The sequence below is a fragment of the Plectropomus leopardus genome, chromosome 3 (assembly GCF_026936395.1).
Source record: "Plectropomus leopardus strain MGB_pleo_1.0 chromosome 3, ASM2693639v1, whole genome shotgun sequence".
Taxonomy (NCBI): domain Eukaryota; kingdom Metazoa; phylum Chordata; class Actinopteri; order Perciformes; family Serranidae; genus Plectropomus; species Plectropomus leopardus.
The window spans coordinates 36,168,899-36,192,750 of NC_142178.1; the positions used below are offsets into that span (position 1 = coordinate 36,168,899).

Here is a 23,852-nt window from a genome sequence, read left to right on the forward strand (position 1 = left end):
GTGGCCTGGACTCAGGCCAGACTGATGATCGATGATGAACCGTAAGAGGATGAAGAATACTGATTTAAAGCTGACTGCTGCTAAACATCCCCATATCCAAATAATTGTATTGTTTAGGCACTCACAGCTATTTGTTAATGTTTGGAAAATATTGTTATCTTGGTAACATATTGTGAAAGTTAAGAGCTTTGAAGACAAGATGTGTTCACTTATTGACATTTCACCAAAATAGTGAACTTTCCCAACCTCAACCAAAGTCCTTTTGCTGCCTAAAACCTAAATACACCAAAGGCTCAGGCCAACAACTTGAGTGGTACAACAACTTTGTTCTTTTTCCATTCTGAAAACACAGAAGTAGAAATAAATAAATAAATAATAGAATTAAATATATGTATGTATACATTTCTGTTCTGTACCAACATTTCAAATACAGTATATTAATAATTGTTGTTGTAAATCAAACCATGTTGGTCAGATTTCAAAGGGTTAAGTAGCTTGTGGAAGGTGTCTGAACACAGGCTGAAGGCTTAAACATCAGATGGCAAAACCAACACTGAAGAGACACACAACAAAAGCCATATTTTCTGCTAAGTGATATTACAAATGGAGTTTGAGTGTAATTAGAAATTTGAATTTAATGTGGCGTGCTTGTCCTGTCAGCCAAAGGACAGCTGGTAGTGTGTGAGGAGAAGAGCAGGCTTTGATAATAGCGCTGGCATCGACCTGCTAAAGATTTCCCATGCATCATGTTTCATCATGGCGATATTTGATCTGCTTAATGGACGCCCCGCGGCATTCCAATAGTCCCGAGGAGGCTTCGGTATAGCCGTCTGCTATTGATAAAAGAGCAGACGTAATATAACTCGCTACCTGGCCTGTCAAAACGTGACAAAAGTCTTATCATATAGGACGTGACAGTAACTCGCTGCTGTGCAGATCTCAGCAGCGAGGACAGATGAAATACTTTCTTACAGTGTGAGTTTTAGTCTATTTTGGCTGTCAAAACAAGGCAGAAAGATCGTCTGTACCTAAACTTCAGTTAGTTTTCTTATACTTAAGTCCGTTCTCTTGCTTTATCCTTCTCTCTTATCTGTCCTTGTTTTTCTTCCACCTTCTCTTTATTTTGCACCATTTCTTTATTTGTCTTCTTTTCTGTCTCTGTCACCCTCTGACACCTAGCTGCTACATTATTTCTATAGAGTTAGGATGCCTGACAACAGTTGGCATGGCGGTGTCTGTTATCGTGCTACCACTGCCGCCACTGTCGTCACTTACTCTGAGTTACTGTGGCGACAGTCATGGTGTTTGTTCAAAGGTGGGATATGTTGTTGAGGCTTGCCAGCAAATGATACAGTGAAAGAGTTTTATGCAAACATTTCTAGAAGGCGAAGACAGAATGACTGAAGGCTAATACAAATACCTGTGAGTTAGATCTGCTGGGTAAATACTGCATTTGTCTGCAGAACGCTTCTGTTATTCTGATTTAGTTACCTTCATTGCCTTTAAGTCACATCATGTTAAAAGACAAACACAGTTTACTGAAACCCATATTGTTGTCGTCAGAAATTCCTGATTTTGCTAAATTAAAATTACAAATAGGAAGCTGAGGTCAGTGTTTTTTTTTTTACTTGGTTGCTCGTGAATACTGTCTGAACAATATGACTCGATCAGGGCATTGGATTGTTACTGCTGATTAATTGTATTTCAGATTAGAGCTGCTGTTACAGCGAAGATAATTATAGGGAGGTTTAGTAAGGCCATTAAAATTACTTAAGCTTGTCCCCTTAAAGAAATACACCACTAAAAATATGTCCTTTAAATATCAATCACTTGCTGCATAAGGCTGGAAAGATTGTACTGAGAAGTTTGCAGTTTGCCTCTCAGGCCACCGACATCAGTGGATTCCAGTGGTGACCTATTGACATGACAAAGTGCCAATGGTATCAAAGTGTCTTCTGAAACTACTCAGCATGATTAACCCTCTGAACACTGAGTTGTTCTTTCCTAGTTTTGGTTTGCCTGGACACTTTTTGTAATAATGCATGCATACCCACAGCCCCTCAATGCACAATCAAGCTTTTCGGGACAACCTGGGCTATCAGAATATTTAGGCTGCAGTGATGGCACTTGAATGTACAAATAGTTACGAGACCATTAAGACGAAAGAAAAAAAACTAAATGGAAATTGAATTTACAGATCTTTAGTGATAAATCACCCAAATGTATAATGTACAAGTTTTTTTTGTTGTAGAAAACCTTTCTCTCAAGTGTTGGGAATCAGTAAGTGAGAAAAACTAAATATTGTAACTATTACAGTTAAAAAATGGACACACTTTTCTAAAAAGACTCCCATTGTTTTTTTGCAGTTGTTTGTGTATCCCATTATCTGTGCCATTCTGCAAATCAGCTCCTATCTGTGATGCTGCAGAGGGCCACATCACACTCCTGACACCTCAGAGAGGGGCCTGATTCTCCTGCCTGCTCTGCCTGCAGTGAACACAGAGTTTACACCCATATGAGGCCCTGCTGCCTGTTAGACTGTCTCCTGATTTACCCTTGTCTCATTTATTATTATTATTATTATTATTATTATTATTATTATTATTATTATTGTTATCATCATCATCATCATCATCATCATCATTATTATTATTATTATTATTATTATTGGGGCTACCACAGTTTATTCTAATGCACGAGGCTCTGCCAATAACACAGAGCGATAGATGTAGTAGGATTCGGCCAATCACAGTGCAGTTTGCTCCAGATGATGTATGCATACGTAGGCGGATACAGAGCGTCGGATCGTCTTCGGATTGGTGGGCAAGACAGAAACAAACCTCTGACCTCTCTCCAAAGGAACTATGGGAAACCAATATGGCGTTAAGCATCGATGCTAATGTACTTCTATCATCGAAATATGGATAAAATATGGACGGAAGACACCCAATATCGGATCTATCATTATGTATTTATTGAAAAGGTCCCGTAAAAACACGCGAATTCCCAGGCTGGATACTGAGGCCTCTAAAAGAGCTACGATGCATCGGAGACATCCCTCTGAACGGCAGAGCCGGCAGCTTTTACGGGAAAAAAGTAAGACTAGCCGACAAACGCTCTCAAAGTTATTAAAACTTTTCCAAACGATACAAATTTTAGTCGCCGGTGACTATGCCAGGCTCAGTTAATATCTGTGCTATATGGTCAGCCGTCCCGTTTTCACTCCCAACTCTTCAAACAGCGCTGCTCTGTCAGTGCTAACACTGCCGGTAACCACGTCATATAAGGAGCGCGAGTGCACCTATGGGCCGGTCAGGCGCGTGGGGATGTAAAATGTAAAACGTGGCTGCATCACCCATCTTACTTTTGTGCACTACTGTTTTATCAGAGGAGTGAAACTACTTTTAAGCTTGTTGATAAGTTACGTAATATCAGCTCAGTGCATAGACTTGCAAATTTGCAGATACCTGACGCAACATTTTTGTTACCTGTACTGGAATCGGAACAGCCGTAGTTGTTATTTATAGGTTATTTTGCAATGGTTTTACTGGTCTTACCCACAGAGCTGAAAGTGGCTCATGAGCAAAAATGACTTTGACAGTCTCGGTTTGACTGATTTCAGCTCATGAAGGAGCTTGCTACAGAGTTTTGATAGCCTACAGGTGGAGCCTATTCCTAGATACAAAAATATACATTTTCGGCCGGTGTGCCATCTTTATGTTTGCACCACGTTCCTAATCAAAAACACCATCACCTGCATTTTCTAGATTTTCCAGATTTTCCCATCATTCCACACATTCCATATGGTGACATTTTGCTGCCAAACATCCCGCTGCATCTTCACTCGCTCTGTTTCGACATGACAGCATCACCAAGATGTTATTGCCATGAAAGTACCCGGCAGATGTCAAACAATGTCGAAACATCTGCCATGCGACTTTTCCTCCAACCTCAGCAACTCTCCTTTTGATTCCCAAACTTTCTGTTTTTGTCTTTGTGCCTTTCTCTTCCACCTCTCATTCCACCCACTGATAGCTGTCTCACTGTTCCTGCAAAAGTGTCGATCTGCCTCACCTCACCCATTCCCTCCTGTTTTGTTTCTAGAATATTCTTCTCCTCCTCCTCCCTTTTTGGTTCCTTCCCCATTAGGGCTCACTTAGTGAGTGAGACTTCCCCTCCAGCTGCCGTTAGAAGGTGACGTAAAAACTATGGTGGCCCTGAGGGTAAAAACACTACAACATTTTAAATTCCCAAAACATTACAACATTTCCAAAACACATTACAACATTTCTCCCTAAAAATTCAGAAAACAAATTAACATTTCCAAAAACCATTACAGCATTTCCGATTGGGGGATTTCCCCTAATAAATGAGCAGTTTAGAAAAACACTACATTTCCTAAAGCACCTAAAGCACTACGACATTCCCAATACAATCAAAAAAAACATTTCAGAAAAGCAAAATCAGAAAACAAAATGACATTTTACCCAAACACTACAACATTTAAGAAAACGAAACAGTTTTTTTTAGAACACAAAACATTTGGTGAGACTCCATCCAGAAAAGGTATATTGGGCAATGATTCTTGTTGCAGATTAGTTGCAATGTCTGTCAGTCTCTGACAAAAATAAGTACTTCTTCTTCGTTTTAATTTCTGACTGGATGCATTGCAGCACATGGCTGCCTCTCACGGGTCGGGAGTTTAAGATAAAGTAAAACTTTATTTATTCCTAAAGGGAAATACTCTGCAGTGTGCATAATTTGCAGTTTCTTCTGCTAAATTCCTGGCTAATGAGACAACTTTTGCCATAACGAGAGTGGCCGGCATCTGAAGGGCACCTTTCCCAGATTGAGTCTCACCAACGTAGTGTTTTGGGAAATTCTGTTTTGTTTTGTGAAATGTTGTGTTGTTTACTGAAATGTTTTTGGAAATGTTGAGATATTTTCTGAAATGTTGAAGTGCTTTGACCTTCAGGGCCACTGTACAAAACTTAAATATCTGCAGCTGTCGTGCAGCTCTAGTCACAGCAACAGTTTAGTCTTGTGTGGCCCGACTGTCTAATTTAAGCGGATTTTTGGGCAGACTGCTGAAGAGGCACAGTGCAACGTCAGCAGTCCGAGATGCTGTGTGTCTTAACTGAAAGTTAAACAGAGTAAAGCTTTTTCCTGGAATGTTCTTTCTAAGTTTTTATCAGACATTTCGCGCAGTTACAGTACAGTCAGCAAACTTCAGTGTCAACATAAAAGCCGGTTAACTGCGCAAACAAACTTTGATTTTGCTGCGGATTCATCATTCCAATGACTGTGACTTTGACTGTGGACGTGTTAGTCGACAGCCCGGTGTTGGATTTTTCCACAGCTGCCACAAATCATAGTAGACTTGCTCTCCTTTTAATCGCCTTTCGTTTCTCCTCCTCTTCCTCATTTCCTTTTTTCCTCCCCTTGTCGGCTCCTTCCCACTTCCTTTTGAACGTTCATTTGGGGTTTTAGAGCTGTTGCTTGTCTCTCCTCCCTCCTTTCATCTTTTTGGAAATGTAACTCAGTGGATTTAACTCCTCTCTCCCTCAATCACACACCTCTCATCCTCCCATAATTTTTTTAAATTTTCATATTTTCGAATCTGTCCTCCCCTCTTCTCTCCTCTCCTCTCTGCTAGAAAGCAGCTGATGCCTGTTTGAGAAGCTAAATAAGAAATCTACATTTCAAAGTGTGTGTGTGTGTGTGTGTGTGTGTGTGTGTGTGTGTGTGTGTGTGTGTGTGTGTGTTGCATTACGTGTGTTGGATTCAGCCTCTCTCTCTCCTCCTTCATCTCTGCAGGTGGTGTCCATGGGTCTGTACCTCGGGGAGAAAGCCTATCTGAGGAGCAGCTGGAACATTCTCGACGGTTTCCTCGTGTTCGTGTCTCTGATTGACATTGTGGTGTCGATGGCGGGCGGGGCGAAGATCCTCGGGGTTCTCCGTGTTCTCAGGCTGCTCAGGACGCTACGCCCCCTCAGGTGAGGAGGACAAGCTGACATGTTTGGATTTAATGCTTGTGATTGATGAGTGATTAATATTTGTTCTATACATATTACACACATATAGTTTAAGACAGTGATCCCCAACCTTTACCTGTATTTTCAATCAGTCAATCAATCAATCAATCAATCAATCAATCCTTTATTCCAGACTCAGAGTCAATATAAAAAAGTTTCCAATGAAGGACATCAAAAATAGCAAAGATCACATACAATTATGAGTGTGTAAACCTAATTTTGTGCAGCATATAAATTTCAACACAGTCTCACTCCTAAGTCGTAACATGGTGACGGTCCACGTCAACCTATGACTTTTGGGTATTCTTGCCACATGAAGCTTTGACGTTCTGACTTTCTTGCCAGAATCTGGAGTTGTGTGTGTGTGTTCGTGTCTGGTGCCTGATCCAAGCCATCATGCCAGGCGACGCTGCTGTGTGAATGTAGGTACTGTGCCGCTTCATCCTACCACACGTGTATTTGTTATCATCACAGTAACGGGCTGCGTCATCCAACCAAAATGTCAAAAATGTCAGCAGCGGCACCCCGGCACGTCATAGCTTGAAGTGGCAAAGATCCCGAAAACGTTATAGCTTGATGTGGAAGGTCACTGACTGAACGTCACCATGTGACGAATTTGGAGTGAGAATGTGTTGGGGTTTTTTTTTTTCCTCATTTTTTGACCCATTAATCATTTCATGACAGTTTGGATTTTCTTGTGACCCCCATCAGATTTTTACTGACCCCGAAGTTTGGAGCAAGAGATTCGAGATAGATTCTGAACAATAAAGTGCCCAACTTTACCTGACAGAGCAGTTAAAAATATCCAAGAAAGAAGCAGTTGGTGAACTTGGGTTCAGAGGGCTCAAATTACATTTAACTGAGGCAATTTTAGGTCCAAATGAATTCAGGCTGTACTGTCTGTTATTACCAAAAATGCACAGTGGAACTAGACACCGTCTCTATTGTACAGACTGATCTCTTTTTCTAAGCTATAACAAATGTGTTCCTTCAGCATGAACTTTAAACACCATTCAAAGCTGAACTTACTAGAGGCAAAAGTGTTGCTAACTTGTTTTTCTTATTTTGAATTCAGTGGAAGTACCAGGTCCTAGTCGCTTTCTTTCCCTGTCTCTTTTCCAATCACTCTGTGTGTCCGTTGCTCTCTCTTTCTCACCTTCCATCCCTCTTTATCTCCCCCTCTGTCCTTCAGGGTGATCAGCAGAGCTCCAGGGCTGAAGTTGGTAGTTGAGACTCTCATCACGTCCCTTAAGCCCATCGGCAACATCGTCCTCATCTGCTGCGCCTTCTTCATTATCTTTGGTATCCTCGGTGTTCAGGTAATGACCATGAAATATGGATCTATATGTTCTCCCCTGTACACCTTAGTTTTTTGTCTTTAATTAATCAAGGGAATACGCAAGCCTTAAACAATCTGTGAGGGCCCTCTGCAAAACTTTTAATTGGACATGAGATGGTCAAACTATTGCAAATATAATATGACCTAACAGAGCGACCTCTTTGCTCATCATGGTCCTATTAAGATTTTATACATGAGAATTAAAGTATATGTCGGGCCATAACTCTGCTCTTTACTTTCGTCCAAAGCAACAACGATAACCAAGAAATTAACCATTAATCATGAAGACTGTAAGAAAGAATAAGCTCCTTTTTGTTTACGTAGAAAAAGCCCTCGAATTCCTACCTTCAAACCAACCAGACTTCATTTAGATAAACAGTAATTTTATCATTGTAAAAAAACACACCTTATTTAAAGTAAAATGTACAAAAGCCATCTTGGTTTTTCATTTCACCATTTCAGCATTTTATTAGAATAAACCCTTAATTCAGCCAGCTAGATGTGAAAATATGCTGTTTCTATCAATGCTGGCTCCACTGTTTAATTAAGTCTGGTGTGTTTGGTGATGTCTGATGATGCTTTCAAGGCTTTTTCTGCTTAAACAAAAAGTTTTTACACGTTCACAAAATGTTTTCACATCAGTGGACTTGAAATGATGTTAGTTTCAGGCAGATATGTTGGTCTCTGGTGATTGGTTCGGGAAACACAAACCCCCATTTCCATGGGGGTTCGAGTTTCTCAAACGGCAGTGTCAGACTGAAGATGGAAAAAGAGTGTAACTACCTGACAAATCTGTCTCATATCTGGCATTTTTCTAAAACTTTGAGCACAAAATTACTTTATTTGTCAAACAATATTTGGCAAACTGCTTGGTAAATTAACATTGTCAGGATATAACTAAAAAAAATTAATTAAATATTATGAAACTGCCAAAATACACTGAAGCGGGGCTTTACGTTATAGGACTTAACAATTCAGAAAGAGTTACCCCCAATATATTTTAAGTAATGTTCAAACAACAAAGATTCACAGTATAAATACCACGCTAATGTATACTCTATCAATTAATATTTCATATTGTATCTGCACATAAACAAAGCAAAAAAAACAATCTGAATCTCCCCCATAATAAGTCTCCTGTGCTGTACTGTCAGAAATGGCTTATACGTGTTGCAAATGTGTGAGTGTTAACAATATCTGCACAGCATTCTGCATCATTAGTATTCTATATTTTAATCATACTTACGGCTAGTTCACAAGTCTTCCTAACTTACAGGCGACTTGGTTTTCTCATTTTTATTTCATCAGTGCAGTCCTGCGTTTCCTTTTGCATGTATAGTTGTCAATCCCATCTTGTTCTTTTCCACATCATTTCCCATTATGATTCTTTCTGCATCTGGTGTTATGCATTATTTTACTCACTCCACTCTTTGATGTGTTCGATGGGATTGAGAATTAAAAACATCCTCTCTCCGGAGGAAAACCACACTGTTGATATCAAGTGTTTTCGAAGTCTTCAATTAGGATTCATCCACGCACTAAGTTACAGACGCTAATTATGAAATTACTTCAAAAGCTGCATGAAAGAAGCGGGTGCCAGCGCTGTTATGACTTCATCAAAATGTGTCTTTTTGCGCATCTGTCTCTCATCTCCTTCTCTGTGTGTGTCTTCCTTCACAGCTCTTCAAAGGGAAGTTCTACTATTGTGTGGGCTTCGATGTGAAGAACATCACTAACAAATCCGACTGTCTGGCTGCCAACTATCGATGGGTTCACCACAAATACAACTTTGACAACCTTGGACAGGTACAAGAGAGAACAAAAATACATCCCTGACAACCCATCGGGGTTGTTTTGAACAATTAATTATGGATGAACACGTCAGTGGTACATATACTCCTTAAAATGATAACAATGGTTAGGTATAGGAGAGAGTTTCTCCTATACTGTGTAGTGTAAGTGAAATAGCTAAAAGACATGCAACAGATTTTAAACTACAAATAAGCAATAGTAAAACGAGTGTTTCTGAATGTAGAGAAAAGGATTTTTCAAAATACAGTTTTTAAAAAAATATTTTTGAAAAATATTGTAAAAAATTATTTAAATTGTCATTTTCTTGACATTTGAAAAGCTGTGTTGACTTTGACTTACTATATATATATATGTATATATATATATATATATATATATATATATATATATATATATATATATATATACCAAAAAATGTTTTTTTGCTCCAAACTTGTAGTGGTAAAAGCAGCAGCATAGGATAATTAATAAGAATTAAATAATACATTTTATTTATGGCCAATCAGGGTCACCTTATAGATACAATGATAATAAAACAACCAAGCCTCCCTGTACCCCAAACAGAAGGCCAGGTTTGTGGGCACAAACATGCACAAACAAACAAAAACGGGAGAAAATTTGACCTGGTTTGTCAGGAGCTTTGCCCTCTACTTGGGCGGCCCACCCAGGTAGATAAATTATGAATTTGAAGTGAGCAGGCTGCTGCCACTCGGCCTCTCCTGTGTAATGACAGCAAGAGAAAGTTTGCTGATCCCACAGGGAGTTGTGGCAGTCGGAGATCAGACCCCCCTGAGGGAGGCTGCTGCCCAACTTTTTTTTAGGTCAAAATACACAGCCACTGAACTGCAAGTGTCAAAAAAAGCCATCCCTGTTATTTAACTAAAAGGCCTCCCTGCCGTCTTTCAAACCAGCCTTTGATCGGCACCACGGACAGCAGCCAAAGCACCAAATGCATCAACGCTAATCTGACAGCCTGCCGTGGCCTCGTACCAACCGACAGCTTCTTGGCGTGATGTGCTGCTCTGCTTTTACTGTTAATATTTGCACAGCTGGATAAAAATACTCACAGAACTGCATTGCTTAAGTAATGAATTAACAAGCAGACAAAGAGAGAGTACTGCTGCAGATGAATGCTCAGGGCATAAAATGAAATGTTTATTTATAAATTGTTACTTTGTTTTTTTGTGTATTTTTATGGTAAGTACTGTACCACACTTATAATAATCAGTAGCACCAACTAATTTAGAACTGTGTAGAGTTACATGGGTTTTGTGTCTCCTCCAGGCTCTTATGTCCCTGTTTGTGCTGGCCTCAAAAGATGGCTGGGTCAACATCATGTACCACGGACTAGACGCAGTTGGAATAGACCAGCAGGTAATAAAAACACATACCGCAGGCATGTACACCACTAGAATGAACAACTTATGTTGTTGTATAACACATTTACATGCCGACACACAGAAAGTCTTGTACTCTTATTTTACATATATTCTTAAATATCCCGCTATTTATCTGGGTCCTGTTTTCAGTAGCAAAAAGCTAAGGAGAGTACCACATGCCAAGAGCTCCAGCCACTTCCTCCAGCACTTTCTAGGGAATCCCACACTGTTTTAGGCCAGATTGGACATGAAATTTCGCCTTCTGGTCATCCTAGAATCTACACCCAGTTGGATGTGCCCACAACTCCTCCACAAGGAGGCTTCCTAATCAGATCGCCAGACCATCCCAACTAGTTCCAACAGAGAAATATTCACCCCTCATTTTATTCTTAAAGTTGAGCTAAAGCAAGACGGCCTGGTACTCTTTAAAAATCATCTGCCTCACGTCAGCCCTTTGAAACCTGAGCAAATTGTTTTGATTTCTTCAAAAAACATGGGAAGCAGGCAATGAGCAAAACAATAAGAAATGACCCCAAAATTGGCAAGAAATTAGTTAATTCTTTGTAACCTGGATTGAAATTCATTTTCTTGTGCTGCTTTCAGATGCCTGTCAAAAGTGTTTAAACATTTGAGCACTGATGAAATTGATGCAATTTGTTTCAAACACAAGGAAAAAGGAATATAAGCAACTTGGTGAAAAATGTGCAAATTTCAAGAAATTAGTAAGTTTAGAAAATTCTTATTTTTTTTAAGTTAGTGTAAAATTTCCAGAGAGCTAAATTATATATATTTTATATCATGATTACCATAATTATATGTGTTAAATTATTCTCCAGAATTTAAAAAAACTAATAATAACTTTCTAAATTTTTGTGCAGTTTCCATGCATTTTTTTTTTACTTCCCTGTTTGTGTTTTGTTCTTCTTTTGTTTGTTTTTGGTCAGTTTCAGGTAGTTTTCTTGTACTTTTTTTTTACTATTCTCTTGCTAATTTCTGGGTCATTTCTTTTTAAGTTGCCTATTGCCTTCTCGTGTTTTTAAAAGAAATTAAGCCCAGGTAGTAGCCCAGGTTTCAAAGTGTTAAAAGTACAAAAAATGACCAGAAAATAAGTAAAAAGCAAGCAAACAAACAAGAAAATGTAAAAGAAAGTTAAAAACAAACAAACACAGAACTTGCATTGAAAAGCTTCTTTCCCAAGCTTCTTTCTTTTTTTCCCAGACATTTTTCCCTAGTTGTATTAGAAATAATGTACTAAATCTACTCATTTGTGAAACATTGATTACGAAGTTGCCTTTTTTCTCGTGTTTTATGACAGAAATTGTACCAATGTGCTTGGGGCTCAAAGGTTTAAATACTTGTGAAAGGCATCTAAAAGCAGCACAAAGAAATGACGACAAATGGAAGTCATTCAGGTTTCAAATGGTTAAACTGTACTGTACTCATTAGTTATACTTTTTTAGCTGTCCAGTGTCTGTTTTGCAGGGCCTGTCTTCAACAAGATTATGCAGATGTGCAGAGCCAGGGTTTGAACTTCTCTCTTCTTTTACAGTCCTAACACGACCATTTACACCAATGTACCAAAGACTAAGATTGGTTTCAGAGATTCTTGGGTTGCAAAATACAGCCTCGCCACCCTCATGTATAATGCACTCATTCAGAGAAGTTACGAGACGCAGTAAACTTCCCTTTAACCTCACAAATCGTGCACAAATGACGTCAAAGTTCGATGACACGATGTAAATTAGTCTTCTGAAGTGGCTTCAAAGTGAACAGATTCCCTTTGGAATTGGTTTTATTTGAAAATCTATTAGGGAATCTATTAAAGAGAGGGCATTATTCTGGATGATTCAGTTTCCCCGCCTCGGGGAAAAACCTCACTGCAGTCTAACATGGCTCTGAATGACTAATCCTATTTGCACTCCACCCTGCGCTTTCAACACTCAGCGCTCTTCCAAATTGAAAATCTGACTCTCATCTCCAGTTTTATTGCACCTAAACTTGATCTTGGTTTTGTAATGACTCCCTGCCATGACTTCCCTCCACAGCTAGCCACCCCGATCTGATCTTCACATTGTCTCGCTTTCCTGCCTTTTCTTTTGTTGCCTTGTCATCCTTTGTCACCGATGGCAGCTTCAGGATTTTTGCACTGCACTGGCTCTAGAGTGACTTATAATTGGAGGACAGTGAGAGAGGCTTATAGTGGTATTTCTGAAAACTGGACACACTGGAGGAGTTACCAACGGAAAAGAGAAAAATCAAGCGCACACAATTTGCAGCCTTTGATAGTGCAAGTAGATGTTTTTAGAAGTCCACTGCAAAGCAGCAATATGTGACGACTTGGAATGAGAACGTGTTGACTTGGCAGGTTAGGTTAGGCCAAATCGAACTCGGGCAGAGAATCAGATGACCACAAGTCAGTCACGTCAGTAAAACCTGACAAGATGACTAACTTAAGTCTGTGTAAAGTGATAATTAAAATGTGTTCTGAGTTCGTCACATCACAGAAAGAAATTACAAAACACCTGACCAAATCTGAATGATCAAAAAAATCGGCAAGTATGTAAAAAAAGGTCTCAAAATCATGAAAAAATGCACAGTATACTCTGATCTGAAACACACGCATCATCGAGCTATGGTTTTAGGCCCGCCCAAAAAATCTTAAAACAGGAAAATGGTGAAAAAACAGTCAACTGTCTAACTCCACAATTCAGTACTACATAGTAAAGGGTATTTGTAACATGTTTACAACAATCAGTTTCCAACATTTCTAATGTGTTTTGATACAAATCTCTGAATTTACTTCATACGGTCTTTAAAAGCATCTAGGAAACCGATTGCCTTAAAAAAAGAAAGTAAATTTAACTTAATCTTAATGTATTTTCACGTAATATCTCATTTTTAAGTTCTGTTAATATTTTGTTATATTTACTTAATTTTGTGAAGTTGTTTCAACTTAAAAATGACAAGATTAATTAAATCTATCTTTCTAAGTTTTAGTAACTACAGTTAGTTACAGTTAAGTTTTCTGTGCTATATATCTGTATCCTGCTGCTTGCTAACTAATCAGTCGTATTTGTATATTCTTTAACATATTAAGAAAACAGAACTCTCAGAACTTTATCATTGGCAAAAATCATCCGTCATGATTAAATTAAGTAAAAATAAGTCGGTTTACTAAGGTTGCTAACACTTGGAAAGAACAAGGTAGTTCCACTTGTCATTTTTGAGTTGCAACAACTTCATAAGATAAGTAAATACAGCTACATTTTGAGTAACAGATGTAGAGTAAAAAGAAATCAAGATTTATAGTTATATTTACATTCCTTTTTCAAGGCAATGGGTTTATAAGACTTTTTTAAGTATGAACAACTTGTCAGATTTTACATTGTACCGTTAGCTCCCTTTAGGCTCCTTCAGGGTTTCTTACCCAATGTTCCTTCTACATTTTGTACATCCTTTTTTCTTTTTTCCACTTTACTGTCAGATTAAAAAAACTAGCTGTCCTCTTCCCAATCACTCACATTTTCTTCTCAATGTTAGCTTTACTCTTCCTCATCTCTTCATTGTCAATTAAGTTTTTTCGTTGTTCTTTTTCACTTTTCTTGTTAATATTTTCAGTGATATCCCTTCTTCTCTCTGCCTCATTATCTTCAATTTCTTTCCTGAAAAACTTTTGCCAGTCCTTTTTGTCTTACTCATTCCCGTCACATATTTTAGCATTATTCCAGTAGCTCCTTGTCTCATGTCCTTTTCTTTTTTCTCCCAACTCTTCCTCTCTTCTTCACCTACAGCCGCTGATAAACAACAATCCATGGATGCTGCTCTACTTCATCTCCTTCCTCTTGATCGTCAGCTTCTTCGTACTCAACATGTTCGTGGGCGTTGTGGTGGAGAACTTCCACAAGTGTCGCCAGCACCAGGAGGTGGAGGAGGCCAGGCGACGGGAGGAGAAACGCCAACGTCGCATGGAGAAGAAGAGGAGGAGTAAGGCCCCAGGAAGACAGGAGAAAAAGCAGAAAGGAGGGAGAGGGAGGAAACGAGAATGAAGTTTGGCAAAAATGAGTTGGAGAAATGGTAGAGGGAGGAGTATAAGCTTTGAAGTATAAGAAGAAGGGATGAAAATATACAGTATGTAGAGGAAGAGAGGGATTTGGAAGAAAATTTTGGCTGAAGAAAAAAGTTATTACAGAGTTGGTAAAAGGATGATTGATGGAAAGAGTCAACGTAAATAGCGATAGGTGGGAGAGAGGGTGACAGGGGGACACATAAACCTTTGAGGAGGGGAAGAGGAGAACAAGGACTGAGTGGAGGGAGGACTGGATGATAGAGGGATGGGAGTCCTTTAAGAGAAGAGATATAGAGAGAATCAATAAATCAGTAGAGGAAAAGTGGAGAGGAGGAATACAGGAATAGATTAAAGGGAAAGTTTAGATCTTTTGAAGTGGGGTTCTATGAGGCAATAAATAATTAATAATTATTGAAATATATCTATGACAGATGTAATGTTATTACTGATATAATAATAATAATCAGAATACAAATGATAATAATAATAATAGATTTGATAGAGGATGACCCACTCTACCTCAGATCCACAGCTGCCCCTGTGTGGTCAAACTGAACCAACTAAAAATATTCTCAATCTAGCATATACTTAAACCAATGCTGATTTGTTTAACTTTGCTAAAATGTGTTTCGCTGCTGCTCCCATCCAAGGCAGTATATAATTTAGCTTTTGTTCCATTACTCCAGCCTGCGTCTTCGAAAGCTTGAAAGTTGGAAAGCCTACTCTTTCCTGGATATAATACAAATGGCACATGTCCAAGACTTATAACTTGATATTTCTTATTACACATCCTCAATGATGTGTCTTTGAATTAGTCAATTTTCCAACTCATTTAAAACTCCTTAACCTCCCACTCACTTTGATCAAACTTTTCTCCCTCATTTTATCTCAGTTTTATCACCCTCCCTGCCTTTTCTCTGTCTGCCCAGCCCCTTGTTTTTCATCCCTTTGGCAAAAAATAAATAATTAAATACATCATTCTGCTTGCACCTCCTTTGGTTTCTCCACACTTTCCTCCTTTTAAATCAAATATCTCTTTCTCTCTTTTTCACACTTTTCCTTCTTGACCTTCACTTTTACCCTCCTGGATTAATTTTTCCTACACTATTCCTGTATTTTTGTGTTTCTTCTGCTGTTCCCTTGATTGTGCTTTCATTCCCTATTCATCCCCTTCAACTCACTTCCCCTCCACATATAAACTCTATTTTTCCATCTGTCCATCCTACCCATCATATCATCACTCCCTTTACACCAATCCAAATCCCACTTTGCCTCGATGTCCTCTTCTTTATCTCTCTCTTCTTTGCCTTTTCTCTCTCCAGAGGCCCAGAAGCTGCCCTACTATGCGTCATACGGCAGAGCCCGCCTGGCGATCCACACTCTGTGTACCAGCCACTACCTTGACCTGGTCATCACCTTTATCATCTGCATCAATGTCATCACCATGTCCCTGGAGCACTACAGCCAGCCACAGGTGAGCACACCTCCCGATGGGGAGGAAGGGATGGTCAGAGTGTGGGTGTTGGTATGAGACAGACATGTTTAAGTGCTTCTGAGTGGGTGGTGATGCACCATCTGGGCATTTTTTTTTTTTTAAAGTGGGCACTCCCAGAGGCAGACTGCCAACCTGCTGCTCTGAATCAGCAGCATAAACTGCCAACAACCAAAACATTTATCCACGTGCTGGAATACAAACAATCTGGCAGATTGGGGTATTAGTTATGTAAAATGTTACTCAGAGGCTAAGATGCTCTTGAGGATGAAAAAAAAAATCAGTTTAAATTAAAGTTAAAAGAAACTGGAATTACCTTCTTCCCCTGGGTTGTATGCTTCTGTAAATCAGTTGAGTTACAGTTTAGATGTATTTCTATCGAGATTTATATGTAGCCACGACAGTAGTCAATGCTTGGATGGTACTGCAAAGAAGCTAAAAATTTTAAAATGTGGATCCCTCAAACACATCATGAACCCCGGAGCACAGAAGATCTATATAATCAGCAGCACAGTTTTAAGGTGGATTCCCAAGATTAGTGTCACTAATTCCGTATGCAACCGAATATTGTCCCTTCTGTACCTGAGTTATAACAGTGAATAATGGCCAGAAAAGTGCTTATGTGCTAAATTATTATGACACAGAGGCATTGATCACTTCATCATTTTATCCTATTTAACAGTGTGAATTTCTGTCACAATTAGAGCATGAATTCTTGAGTTTTGGCCCATACGTCTCTTAACGTAATCTTTTTGAGTTCACAGTGCCTTGACTGTAATCAGTTCATCATCACCTCAAGGCCTTCTTTTGACATTGCATTCATTTGAAGAAATTGCCATAAGGTGTTCTTGAGATATCGCATTCACAACAATGAGACAGACATGAGGTCATAGGGACCTTAAACTTTGAATTTGACCACCAAAATTAAATCAGTTCATTCTTGAGTCTACATGGATGTTTGTGCCAAATTTGTAGAAAATCCCTCAAGGTGTTATTGAAATGTCACAAAACTGAGACAAACATTAGGACATTACAGTGGCCTTCAGACCATCAGAGTCTGTTCAGTTTATTGTCAAGTCCAAGTGAGCATTTGTGCCAAATTTTAAAGTTCCCTCAAGGTGCTCTTGAGATATACCAATAACAAGAATCGGATGGATGTGCAAGTGGACGGAAAACCCGAAAATATGCCTCTGGCCACAGCTGTCGCCAGCATGGAGGCATAAAAACAGGCTTTTATATCCTGATTCTGATACTTTGTCATCCTCTTAGGCAAATCTGTCTCAGGCTTTTTTAAGAGCCCATGTCTTAGCAGAGCTGCACCACCAGATATAATAGTAAATCAAAAAGTAAGATAAAGCGTTTTCTTTACTTCCTGGACGGATGATATCCATGCCAATGACAGTAAGTTATTATGGCTACGGGCTGCTAAAGGTGGGTAAAATTACATTCTTAATTTGCTCCTGCTGTATAATGATAGAAAATATCTCCTGCGGCCTCCATAATATTGATATAGAATAATCTATAACTTATTTCATGATAAGTCATTATTTCGTTTGCGGGAGGAAATGGAATTACTTAAATAAGCCACTGTAAGAAAAACACGTAGCCAGTTTAAAATTGTAGGTGTAACTATTCTTTACTTTTAGGATGATAATGCAGAAATTCTCTCTTCTTAAGTTTTTCTCCAAGGCCTGTATGCTCATGTTTTTAGAGTGGAGGCTGCTGCATCTCAGTGTTGAGCTGAAACTTTACTGATCTTAACATTATGCAGGTGCTTGAGTTATAACATTAGCAGCTTATGTGGCTGGCTGCTTGCACACAGCCGACACTTCTCATTGTTTTCTATTAGCTTTACGTTTTCAGGGTGTTTATGCAAGCTTTTACCAACAGTGACACTCCAAGTCAACAGCTTTTTGAGCTCCCAGTGACGTCTAAACACCCACACATGCGAGGCTACAGACCTGCAGTTTCCTTTGCTACAAAGCACTGGACTGAAGCCCAGTGAAAACAGTAGAGTAAGATAACTATCTAAAAAGCTATTATAAAGGTTGACACTTTTGCTTCAAGCTTAACAGGACTGTTCATATGTATGTTAGTAAGCCTGGGCTCCAAAAAAAAACTCTGTTTATTTGACTTCACACATTGGGGATTTAGATAAAGTCAACTAATAAGATTATTTTTGTTTGCAGAGTCTTTGTAGTCTTTATTGTCTTTGTAGCAGTACACATCGACTGTACTCCTGCAGTCATCTGGCAAGGATTCACTTGTTAGATTCAGTGTCTAATGTATTAAGGGCACTGTACAATTCTCCATATCATTATTAAAATGTTTTCCCACTTCATCAATACAAATTCATACCACAACCTTGTTGGGAAAAAAAAAACAAAAAATGACCAGTTTAAGATGGTTGAACTGGTTGACCAGCTTAAGATGATTTTTTACATAATTTTTGATGGCTTAGCTGGTCATGCCAGCTTGTGATAGTCACTGTCGCTGGTTTATTCAATGAAGTTTATATAAAATTGAAACCAAAGCAATATCTTTGAGTGTGGAGAAATAACAGTGTCATGAGAGGGAAGTATGAAAAGCAAAAGGCAAAAATCAGTTACATCTACCGTCATGGGATATGCATACAGATAAATGTGCGCAGTTCGATAGGCTGGTCACACCAGCATGTCCGGCTGGTGGCCTACCCACCAAAACCATCAAAGACCAGCAAGAACTGGGTTAAGACCATCTAAGCCCATCTTATGTCCGCTAAAACCAACTAAAAACAGCTACCAGCTTAAGCCTTTTCAGCAGGTAACATATTTAACAAATTAGGCACACATCTTTTGAAATGCTGCATAAACGTTGCCCTGTTTAGCTGAAGTATAGTTGGCTAAGTTAAAGGAATAGTTCAAAATTTTAGAAATGTTTTCTTATTCACTTTCTTGTCAATCTGTACAAAAACCAAATTGTAAAACAATAAGTTGCCCTTGCTCCAAGCTAAGCTAGGCTGAGCAGCTGCTGGCAGTAGTTTCATATTTACAATAAAGACATGAAAGTGGTCAATCTTCCAGTCTAACTCTTGGCAAGAAAGTAAAGAACCGTAACTCCTAAAAGTCAAACTAGCTTGACATAGCTTGACTTAGACTGTGCAACATCAGAACATCAGTATGTGGAAACTGATTAGATGGATACCCCTGATTAATACAAATGCATTTGAAAGACTGGAATTTAAAAAGCAACTTTTATCAATTTGCCTATAATCATTAAAAGACTTATGATATGAATGGATGCCAATCTCCAGTAAGTCACCATTACAATAATTTCTGGATGATGTCTTATAAAAATGAACTATACACAGTAAATAAACACACTGGATTGAACTGTCTACATACTGCAATCATTTTGCATGCATGCATACTTAGTTTGTTTTTTTTTTGTTCTTTCTTAATTTGACTTGTGATAATAGAGTTTAAGTGTCATTTTCAGTGTGACTCATTTATACCAGTGCGGTAGAAAAAAATGTTCTCTGTTCCTCCCCAGAGTCAGACATAATTTACATGTCTGTCTCAATTAAGCTCTCATCTTTTAAAATAGATTCATTGGCAAGATACTTTTCTTACATTCACAGAACAGATTATCTTATTTGTTCTCTCTTCACTCATACAAAGGTTTGTTTATTGATGAGACAAAAAGATAAACAACAAATTGGTTTACAACATTGCAGCGTGAACAAAGAAGCGCTTATGTTATGAACTGTGGTAGAACAAAGGATAATTCATGAGTTTATGTCAAGATCTTCGATCGAGACACGGGGAAGTTAACCATATGTTCCTATTCCATCTATTGATGTCTGTTTTGTTCTAACCTCTTTGCCTCTTTGACCCTTGTTTCTCTCTACCTCAGTCTCTGGAGACAGCACTGAAGTACTGCAACTACTTCTTCACCTCCACATTTGTGATTGAAGCCTCTCTGAAGCTGGTGGCCTTTGGCTTTCGACGCTTCTTCAAGGACAGGTATAGAGGGCACCCTCCCAGATGTATTAAAACTGTATAGATTTTTTTGGTGAGGTATATGAAGCTGCTTGCACCTATGTTAGTGTTTACTGTCTCTATAATAATACCAGGACAACCCCTGCACCTTTAACCATTATCATTTTATAGGTATTTATCGCATTATCTATCTCAGTAGAAGTGCATTTGTGTCATGGGATAAAATTTCTTGCATTTGAACAATCTGGGACTTACTTCACAAATTGGCAGCTCCAAATTACAGAGAGGGGTAACCTCAAATGTCAATACCCCGAAATCCTATAATATGGCATGAGTAGCCTTCGGGATTGGTTTGATTCTGAAAAGTTATTGTGAAGACAGAGCTTTTGATTTTGATCTCTGTTGAAACTCTCACCCACTTTATTGTCATGAGAACTGATAGAAAAGAGAAGATCACAGATTCAAGGAGCAAAACTTGAGTCCTTCAATGTCCCTAAAGGCGAGGATGGACATGAATCCAGTCAGAGTAGGTTATTGTGGACTTGCTCTATTAGCATAGTCAAAAGTATTGCACCACACCTCTTAATCCTTGAATCCAGGTGTTTCATTCAGTCCCATTGCCAAAGGTGGACAAAATCTGGATAAATGGGCAAAAATTCCCACCAACACACTGCAAAATCTTGTAGAAAGCCTTCCCAGAAGAGTGAATCTGTTATAGCTGCAGAGGAGGGACCAACTCCATATTAATGCCTATGGATTTAGAATGGGATAGCGTAAAAGCTCCTGCAGGTGTAGATGGCCCAATACTTTTGTCCATATAGTGTGTATGCATAAGGCATCTTTTGGCCTTTTAGTCTTAATTCCTGGCATGGTGCACAAACAACACTCCAAACTGACGCAGAATACTGAAGGCAGCCATCATGTGCAAGCAAACACATAGTTAAAAGCATGTATATCTCCAGCTTAATTCTATAAATGTGGGCAACAAGAGCATTTAAATCTAAGGAAAGATTATGGTTTTGGTTCATAAAGTTTACAGGTCCTATCTTGCGCTTTAATTCACTGTTAACTTATGTTTAGGCATTGACTGCTGTTAGTGGATAATGAAAAACAAATGAAATACATTGCCAGATAGCATTTTGCATTATGTGACTCAATTGACTTTTCCTAATAATGACTATAAATAAAGTAGTCGATGCAAAGCATATTTGCTGTTACAAATTAGGAGTACATAAGGCTACTTATAAAAACACAGGTTTGTACCTTAGGTAGATGAATGGATGGATGGATGGATGGATAGTTAAATAAATGGCTTTATGGTAGCATTTGGATCTCTAATAACAGCTAAAATAGTTACAACTAAAAGCACAACTAAGTGTCAGATAGGGCTGGGTGTTGTCAAGAACCTCACGATTCAATTCGACGTCAGCTTTTAATGTTGTCAGCACTGATTTTAACACACCGTTATCTCGAGCCACTGTCGTCATTTTAATGAATAAACAACAGATGTTGTTTAGCGGTCAAGCGGGGCCTCTGAATAACGTCAATCACACTCCAGCGGCACTCACACTGCCCCTACGGGAGGGGGGCTTCATTACAATGGAAATAATCGATTTCAGGATTTTAATGAATGGATATTGAATTGGCAAAAAAACATATTGCAATGCACTGATGAATCGATTTTTTTACCCAGCCCTAGTATCAGAAAGTGGTGATGTTGTCATTCACAGAATTAAATGTTGGATTTTTAGTTTTAAAAATAACTTACATAAACACTGTTTTCTCTATGTATTTATGACTTATTAAATGAGTCGTGCTGAGGCTGTGCAAGTGCAGAAACTCTTTTGAATATTAATAGATTTCAGTATCTGCACCCAACACCTTAACAGTCCAGGGAGGGGTCCTGTCTCTGCTATGTGCACAGGCTTGTGGAGCAGCTGTGATGATGCTGGTGTATATTACTTGAGATACCCTACTATGTAGATTTCATTAATGCAGGTTCCGATCTATTTTTAGAATTGTGGCTGTGCTGGAGGAAATTGCTTTTTCGCCCCTTGTTTCTTCCAAGCTTTTTTAATGCTCTTTGCCTGTCTCATTGTTTCTGTTTCTCTGTTTCATAGTCTATGCCTCTTCCTTTTTATGTAAACAGACACATTTTAGTCATATTATTGATTCTGTCCTTCATTTTAATTTGACTTTCTCTACCTACCCCTTTGTCTTTTCGTTCCATCACACTCTTGCATGTTTTTGAAAAGCTCTGGCTTTTAATAGGCGACCCTGTTTTGTGTGTGTTTACACCCTGTGAGCCTGGTGTGTGCCAGTTCTGCTGCTCTGGTACTGAGATATTATCTAGGACGAGACACATTTACTGTGGAGGAACATACCTCAGGCAGCAATTTTGCAGTAAATCAAGTTAAAAATTCAATAAACTGAGATGGCAAATGTGTAATTAAGCGTAGCTGCTTTTTAGACTACTGTCCGTTCTAACCAAGAAGTTATACTGGTGATACTTGTAATTCACAATAGAAACAATCTTGATTAACAAAACATTTTTTTCATACTTTAAAAGCATCAAAATATTGCTTGTTTATAAAAGACCAGTACCAGGGGAAGAACCCTGAAAGTCAAATCCTAGAAACAACCAAGCTTTTACCCGACCTGTGCATCTGGATTTGCCTTTTCCGTGAAGATGAGTAAGGACAGCAAATGTCCAGAGGTTGAGAACAAGCAATTCCTTCCTACTAATAAAAATGATTAATGTTTGTTTATTAACCGGCCCCTGGCTTCTTGCCTTTCTGCAAAAGTTGCTGATGGACAAAGCAAGTTGAGTATCCCTGGGTTACACTATAATATGGCTTAGCAGAAGGTTTGACCGAGGGAAGTTTTAACAGTTGGACAAGTATTTCTCACTTTCTTTTCACAGTACGTCATAGTATGGCATTGGCATAGGTTAAATCTGTTTACTTTCAAATGTTTATAGAGATGGATTGCCCTAGAATCTAGATATGCCAGGAATAGCTGTCACATACAGGAGACAAGACCAGTAATAAAAGTACTGTGTCCTGTGCACAGCTCTGAGAGCTCCTGACAGAACAACCATCTCATGGAAAAACAGCCTGCAGAGTAATAAAAAAGGAGACAACACTCTCTCTCCAGAATCTGACAGTGTGAAAAATATTTTTTTAAAAATTAGCGTCATGGTACCCTTTTCAGTACAACTATTCTCTACATCTTTTCCACACCTTTTGAATATGTAATATATTGTAATAAACAAATTTATTCCTTGCATCTGCAGAGTTTCCTCTAGTTTGTTGTCAGTGAGGGTGTTTCTCTATGTGACAAGATCTGTCTCTGAAGCAGATAAGTACTAAAGACTGATTTACGGTGCTTGAGTAGACAAATGTCAGAGGGCTGCACCAAAGATTTGCAATTGTCAAACTCTAATATACCACAATTATTGATCATTACGTACACAATCATTGCATCATTTGACATTGATTCGAACATTCAACTTAACTCAACTCTGTCCAAAATGTCTTGTGAATTGAAAACTTGTGGCCCTTGGCTTTCTCAGTAAATCAGTCTCGGTGGAGCTTGTTTGGCATTCTTGAAGGGGCTTTGGATCAGGTGGCATCCTTAATCAGGCTGTGTACTATCAGCATTAGTGGCAGCAGCCAAGATGTCATTCAAACATTTTAACATACAGCTTGTTGTTCAGCCCTGAAATGACAAGAGAAAAGATAACAAAC

General features: G+C 38.7%; 1 protein-coding gene across 2 annotated transcripts in view; it reads left to right on the forward strand.

The window, feature by feature from the left end:
• The window catches only part of LOC121941708 (voltage-dependent T-type calcium channel subunit alpha-1I-like), a 295,976-nt gene that overhangs the window by 224,347 nt on the left and 47,777 nt on the right, over nucleotides 1–23,852 (forward strand). For both annotated transcript variants that reach the window (XM_088074767.1, XM_088074765.1), the window contains 7 exons: nucleotides 5,818–5,996; nucleotides 7,228–7,354; nucleotides 9,055–9,180; nucleotides 10,471–10,560; nucleotides 14,357–14,549; nucleotides 15,954–16,105; nucleotides 20,018–20,127. In XM_088074767.1, coding sequence (XP_087930893.1) covers nucleotides 5,818–5,996; nucleotides 7,228–7,354; nucleotides 9,055–9,180; nucleotides 10,471–10,560; nucleotides 14,357–14,549; nucleotides 15,954–16,105; nucleotides 20,018–20,127 — 977 coding nt within the window. The remainder of the gene's footprint in view (nucleotides 1–5,817; nucleotides 5,997–7,227; nucleotides 7,355–9,054; nucleotides 9,181–10,470; nucleotides 10,561–14,356; nucleotides 14,550–15,953; nucleotides 16,106–20,017; nucleotides 20,128–23,852) is intronic.